Source organism: Neoarius graeffei, chromosome 21, assembly GCF_027579695.1.
Source record: "Neoarius graeffei isolate fNeoGra1 chromosome 21, fNeoGra1.pri, whole genome shotgun sequence".
In the NCBI taxonomy this organism is placed as follows: domain Eukaryota; kingdom Metazoa; phylum Chordata; class Actinopteri; order Siluriformes; family Ariidae; genus Neoarius; species Neoarius graeffei.
The window spans coordinates 23,636,864-23,643,751 of record NC_083589.1 but is presented as its reverse complement, the minus strand read 5'-3'; the positions used below and the strand labels follow the sequence as shown (position 1 = coordinate 23,643,751).

The window sequence follows — 6,888 nt, the reverse complement described above, 5'->3', positions numbered from 1 at the left end:
ATCAAAGGAACACAGTCCTGTGCAAAATGTCACCGTGGAACCAGAGTGTAGAAATGAACATGCAGTTTGAGAGAGTTCTACACACACACACTGAACTTTACAACAGCTGCACGCATGTAAAATGGAAATAAATTAACTAAGGCAGGAAAAACTATCTTGGATAAAATTGCTATTGTCTGTTACACACTGATCAACCTGTGTGACTCAGCTGTGTCTTTGAATCGGGAATAAATGAAAAGGGAACTGAACATTAACCGTTTACTGAAATTATTATTACAAGAATGATTATAGTTACTATATAACTACAGCTAAAACTGGAATGTGCTGATTCTGTTAGTGTTTGTAATTATTGTACCATTCATCTCATCTCATTATCTCTAGCCGCTTTATCCTTCTACAGGGTCGCAGGCAAGCTGGAGCCTATCCCAGCTGACTACAGGCGAAAGGCGGGGTACACCCTGGACAAGTCGCCAGGTCATCACAGGGCTGACACATAGACACAGACAACCATTCACACTCACACCTACGGTCAATTTAGAGTCACCAGTTAACCTAACCTGCATGTCTTTGGACTGTGGGGGAAACCGGAGCACCCGGAGGAAACCCACGCGGACACGGGGAGAACATGCAAACTCCACACAGAAAGGCCCTCGCCGGCCCCGGGGCTCGAACCCAGGACCTTCTTGCTGTGAGGCGACAGCGCTAACCACTACACCACCGTGCCGCCTGTACCATCCACTATTAGATAAAATTAAAATAAAATCTTACAATATTGTTTGAAAGCCTAGAGCAAGATATTTTGTTATTTTACAAATAATAACAATTCAGATATTGTTTTTACAATAATAAGCATCACTGTATAAATGATAGTGTGCAGATAGCTGTGTAACTACATGGCCTTGGGGTTGCTGAGACATGGACGGGTGGGAATACCATCTAGCCCACAGTTCAAGTCAAAGCTCTTTAAGAGTAAATCCTTTGGCTTTCACAACATTCTGTTCCCAAAAGCTGATGTTGGGGGAAAAAGTATTTACACAAAGAAGGTTTTCGTGCTTCTGTGTTTTTTTAAAACTGTTCTTCTGTGTCGGGACTTTTCGGGAAAAAGAATGTATATTCCAACATGTAGCTAATGCTAGGCCACAAATCTGCACCATCACTCCAGTCATTTAGAGGAATTTTGCATGGATCAGAACTGCTAATAAACTCTAATTTCCGTGTATATCTATCCTTTGCTTCTTTCTGAATAAGATTGTCCAAGTAATCCGGTAGTAGAGCTTTTTTAGCTGTAGTTTTCTTTGGACAACAGTAACAGACGCCAGACATCTTTGCTTGACTTCAGTACGTGAACAGCCAATCAGCAGGTCCTGTATGTGTTTACGATTTTTATGTCACGATTTACAACCAGTGGAAGACACCCTTTGTCGGCTGGCCATCTTGGATTTTTAAGTCAGGGTTGGTAACATTCCTCTAACTTTCTGACTCAGAAATCCCAACTTCCCAGTATGAATGAAATGCACCATAACTTCATGAGCCTTCTCCACAGGGTAATTAAGTTTAACTTCTAAGGTGCTGCAGTAAAACATCACGTCTGTCTCTTTAACGTTAGGCTGCCGTGCAGAAGAACATCCCCATCTACAAAGCAGCTGTGAAGAACAACTTTGAAGTGAGGATTGACCAAGACAATTTCCTCCCTCCAGATATGTGCGTATCCACCGTTCAGAGGAAATCCTTTCTGTACTCGGAATCCGAAGCAGCCTGTGTAAACTGAGTGTGTTGTCTTTTGTCTCCTTGTAGCTCAGGTGGGATTGAGCTCTACAATGCAGATGGGAAGATTAAGGTATCTAACACTCTGGAGAGCAGGCTGGACCTTTTGGCACAGCAGGTAGCGTATGATGGGTTAAACTGTATCAGGGAAATGCTATGATGGCATCAGTCAGTGACCATGAGAGGATTTTTAAATCCCAGCAGCTTAATGATGAAAGCTTATATACTGCACGGAATGAATGGTTGGTGTGGTTAAGGATTTCAGGAAGAGATTTTGGTACAGCTGGGAGTCTGTGCTGTTTAAACCACAAGCTCTTTTAACCCTGAGGTCATCATTAAATAATAATAATAATAATAATAATATATTATTTATTTATTTATTTTAAAGGAAACTCTTGATGTTGACAATCTTCCAAAACTCCGTAGAAACTAAATCCTTGACACAAAATCCATCTCAGATTTGCTATGATCTGGGTCAAGAATGTCAAATCAGTAGTCAGGAGACCTGGATGCATTGAAATATCAGTGCTGAATGTCAGTACATGTAGAGAAGTTCTGTCCTTCTCTTTCAGTTTCTCAAGCATATCAGTTCACGATGTAAAGGTAAAACTCGAACATCAGTGACATGACTCAGCCCTGTGTGATGGTCTAGTACATTTAGTTTAATCAGAGAGATATACAAATCAGGTGCTAATGTTCCCAACCGAATATGAACTTTTAAATGAGAAATCTGTTACTGGAAATGAACTACTATTTTAATTCCAAGAGCAATACACGATATTTGTATCTGGTTTAAGTCAAGTCGGCTTTATATAGCACAGTTTAAAAGACAGTGTCGACCAGTCAGTAGAAAATTAATGCAACGTGAACTAAACATAAAACACCACAATTAAGAAATTAGATTAAATAAAGCAACAGAGAGGCACCCAAAGACATCAGTAGCAGGACAAAAATAAAGAGGTCGCTGGATAATGGAGATCTTCCCATGAATCAGATTCCTTGGAGAATAAATACGGTTTCAGATTGGATTTTTAAAAAATGTCTGTTTTAGGGGATAAACAAAGTAAACTATTCCACAACCTTGGAGCAGCAACAGAAAAGATTCTTCAGAGGAGAGCGTTCATCTGAGAGCGTGGAATGGTGAGAAGCTGCTGATTAGATCAGAAATTTCTGGAGGTGGAAAGGGGACAAAGAGGATCAGAGATGTAGCTTGGTGCTGAACCATGTAGAGCTTTAAAAACTTAATAAAACCTTTCTGTATACTTTAACTGCATTTTTCTGATTGTAGTCGTGTTTTTATGTGAATTCTCACTGTAACAGGTCATAACCCGGATCTGTCTTTGACTGACTTTCTTTGGCTTAGATGATGCCTGAAATCAGAGTTGCCCTGTTTGGTGCGAATCAGAACCACAAATTCATGGATTAATCATCATGGGATCCCAGGAGCATTCAGGACCATAACAGGAAAAAAAAAACCCACCAGTGTTTATCTTTTTAATTTGGATGTAAAATATTGAATTAATGTGTCCAGTATTGTAGTATTTATCATATTAATTATATGTATATGTTTGGGGTATTTTGTGACTCGTTGTTACTGTTGGATTACTTACGTTTACAGTCAAGTCTGAATGGTTTCACTCATGATGACTCGAATCCAAGTCTTAATGGTAAGTGGACATTCCTCCATAGCTTGGTTTACTTTCTGGTCCACATTACAGCATTTTTTGTTTGTAAGATGTTTACTGTGGTTCCCTGTCCCATTTTGTCCAGATTATGTGCTGCATAACTGAATAAATTTTTCTTGTTGAACCACTTAATTAGGTGGAATTTAATGTAAAGAAATAAAGAATATTCTGTCCTCCTCTCTGTCTTTGAATCTAAATACATCATTCAGGGTCCGCTTCTGTTTAGCAACTCAAAATGGAGGATGGTAAACTGAAGAATGTGCAACTGTGGAAGTTCTTGTGAACATATTTAGGATCTTATGACTCACTGTGTTCCCCTATTGTCAATGTCCATGGGAGAAATAATGGAGTGACTTATTCAGCTGATCAAATGTGCTACTACACAATGGGGAAGTGAGGAGTTTTGACATGGGGAAGTGAAGGGTTTTGAAATGGGGCAGTTGTGTAAGTTTAGTCTCTTACGAGAACTGTATGGCTCAGTAGTGAATCAAGATTCAGTGGAACAGATTCTCATTTCAAGGGTAAGTGTGTTTGTGTAGTGGGATGAATGGGCGGAGCTCCTGGTAATGGCGCTCATGGGCCAATGGGTATGCTGGGAGCTTGTATATAAGGATATGGAGATCTGGCCCAGGAAAAAAACGCCTTCGTTTCCTGGTCCTACCTTGGCTCCCCGTATACCCATTTCTGCCTGATCGCTGGTAAGATTTCCTGTTTGTTTAATGTGCATTGTTTGTCGTGGCTTATTCCTCGCGTTGTGGGTAATGTTTTACTTTCTGCAGCTTCCGTTGGTGAGCTACGCTAATACCTTGCTGCACATTTGAGTCTGTATATCCTGTACCGGTAGGTTCCTGTTCAGTTTATTTATGCTGGCAGCTTGTTCTGTGTTTATTGTAACCGAGAAACTTTCTGCAGTATTAAAGAATTGTGACTGAACCTGTGGAATTCGGCGTCGCAAGCAACTTGATACTGCTCCCCCGGTATGTAGCTTGATAGAGCATTGGAATGAATTTGTTGTTTCGCTTATTTTTTTTATTAACATGATATTTTATGATGCATTTTAGGAATCATGGGCATATGTGACATTCATTGGGGTGCCTTCTGCTGTTTTGCTTGGCCCTGATTTTGTGTGATTGGTCTGATGGTGAACAGAGTTTTTGCTGTATGTCAGCTGCACTTGTGTGGCATTGTTTGCATTGTGTGTGATTGTTTGTGAGAGAATGTCTGTATTTGTAATTTATTTTTGTTATATTTTGTTTTCTGTCGGCCTACTTTGTGTGGGCTAATTGTTTTGTGTTTTCTTTTCCTTTGTGTACTGGTGGGAGGATTTCTGACAATTATCATGGATCACCAGTATACATTTTTCATTAGTAGTTTTTTTTTTGTTTTGGGTTGTTTTGTTTGAATTAATTTTGTGTCAATTTAGTTTAATTTTGTTTGATTTATACCAATTTTGTTGAGTAGATGTGTATGTGTTTTTGGATGTGTTTGTTAATTGTGTCCACCTCCAGTTATATTAATTTCCTTTTTAGAGTAGTGTGCTGTGGTTATGTGTGATTAGGTTGGATATATATATTTTTTTTGCTGTGGGTGTGTTCACGTGTGAGTGGGTGTTTTATTCCTGGGACTTTTCCTAGGCCAAAGACTTGCCCTTTTCGTGGGTAAGCCCCCAGCCTAGACATTTCTTTTTTCTTTTTTTCTTCCCTCTTCATTTGAGGTGGTACATACAATTGTGTGGTTGTGAGTGCTGAGTTTGTGTTTCATAAATATATATTTTTATACCTTTTCAATAAACTGAATTTCATGGACGGAAACACGTTTCTTGTCTTGCAGGTACAATGAACCTGTGTGCTATAGAACAGTTTATGGGTAATAACTGAGACACCTGTTAAGGTGATACTGGTCTAGGTAAATTCCCTAGTGGCGTAGTCAGAATATTACAATCCCCCCCACACTCCTTATTGGCTACAGTCTGGCGTAGCCGGCAGGATTTGCCCAATATTAGCAGAAACGTGTGTTCCAGTCCTATGGTATTCATTGTTGATTGGTTTATTTTGTCTTGTGTTAATTGAGATTATTTTTTTTAATATTGTTTATTTCTTTTTCTGGTGTGTTGGTCAAGCAAAACAGCAGTGGGTGCCTGCCGAAGTGTTGTGAGATCTGGTTGGTAGAATCTACTGGGTGTCACTTCAATCATAGTAAGTCTTTAGTTGAAATATTTGCCATGGAGGATGAATTACAAAAGCTAAGGGAACTGGTTGTACAATTAAAAGTGGATAATGAAAAATTAAGACAGGAAAGGGTAGTTGCTGTGTCACAGGGCGATGGTGCTGGGGTCTTTCTGGCCCCTGTGGATTCTGCACCACCAGCTATTGAGGCAGCAGCCTCTGGAGGTCCTGGTACTTCAGCTGCTTCCATAACTAGTGTTATTACGGCCCCTTAGATAATTGAAAGATTGTTTTTTGTGCCACGTGACCGAAAGTGTCCAATGTTTAATGGCAAGTTGGGAATAAATGTAATTGAGTGGGTCGAAGAGGTGCAAGCCTGTATGCGGGCTCGTCGTCTCTCAACATCCGACCAAGCTTTTTTCTTGTATGATCATCTAGAAGGGGAAGCAAGGGAGGAAATTAAGTACCATTCCAGTGCTGACAAGAGTGACCCCGAACGAATCATTGCCATCTTATGGGAACTGTATGGGTGCTCCCAGTCCTATGTAGCCCTCCCGGAGGCTTTCTTCTCTAGAAAGCAGCAAGAGGGTGAGACTTTATTGGAGTTTTCATTGGCTTTGATGAAGCTGATGGATAGAATTAAGCAGTGTGCACCTAATGGTTTAGTAAATTTTGAGGTTCTTTTGCATGACCAGTTTGCCAAACATGTGATTGATGGTGCATTACGTAGGGAGCTTAAGCAACTAACACGGCGCCAGCCCACCATCACCATGTTAAAATTAAGAGCTGAGGCGATCAGGTGGGAATGGGAGGATTTACCAGGCAGAGCCAGAGGGCGGAGCTATTCAGTTCCATCAGCATGTGGTATTCAATATGGTGTACAAGGGGGGCCCCAAATGAGTCCTAGTGCCCCCTTTGGGTCTGAAATGGCAGAGTTAAAAGAACTGTTGAAACATCAGCAAGGTCACTTGAACCAGCTGTCACAGAGTGTTTCCTTGTTACAACGGTCCCGTTTCCCACCCCGTAGTAATACCATTATATGTAAAAGGTGCCAAAAGTCCGGCCATTTTGCTCAGGAATGTGACGGGGAATGGGTTGTTCCTCGTACCTCGCCTCCCTCGACAGCTCCCTCTAGTGGGAATAGACAGTCTTTTCACATCCCGGCGGGAAACTAGCTCCCACTGAATTACAGAGCCACAGTTTAGGTGGGGGCCTGATTGGCTCAAGTGTTAGTGGTGGCAGGACAAGCTTAATGTCATCATGCCCGCATTTGG

General features: G+C 40.9%; 1 protein-coding gene across 7 annotated transcripts in view; it reads left to right on the top strand.

Moving 5' to 3' along the window:
* The first annotated feature begins 1,867 nt into the window (after positions 1-1,867).
* LOC132869586 (adenosine deaminase 2-A-like) overlaps positions 1,868-6,888 on the top strand; it is a 37,880-nt gene continuing 32,859 nt past the window's right edge. The window contains exons 1-4 of one of the 7 annotated variants that reach the window (XM_060902841.1): positions 4,041-4,147; positions 4,229-4,289; positions 4,362-4,426; positions 5,569-5,644. In XM_060902841.1, the coding sequence (XP_060758824.1) occupies position 5,644 (1 nt within the window). In that variant the 5' untranslated portion in view covers positions 4,041-4,147; positions 4,229-4,289; positions 4,362-4,426; positions 5,569-5,643. Of the gene's footprint in view, positions 1,883-3,313; positions 3,432-3,951; positions 3,971-4,040; positions 4,148-4,228; positions 4,290-4,361; positions 4,427-5,568; positions 5,645-6,888 lie in introns of those variants that run through there. The other 6 variants (XM_060902842.1, XM_060902844.1, XM_060902847.1 and 3 more) reach the window with 6 other exon arrangements.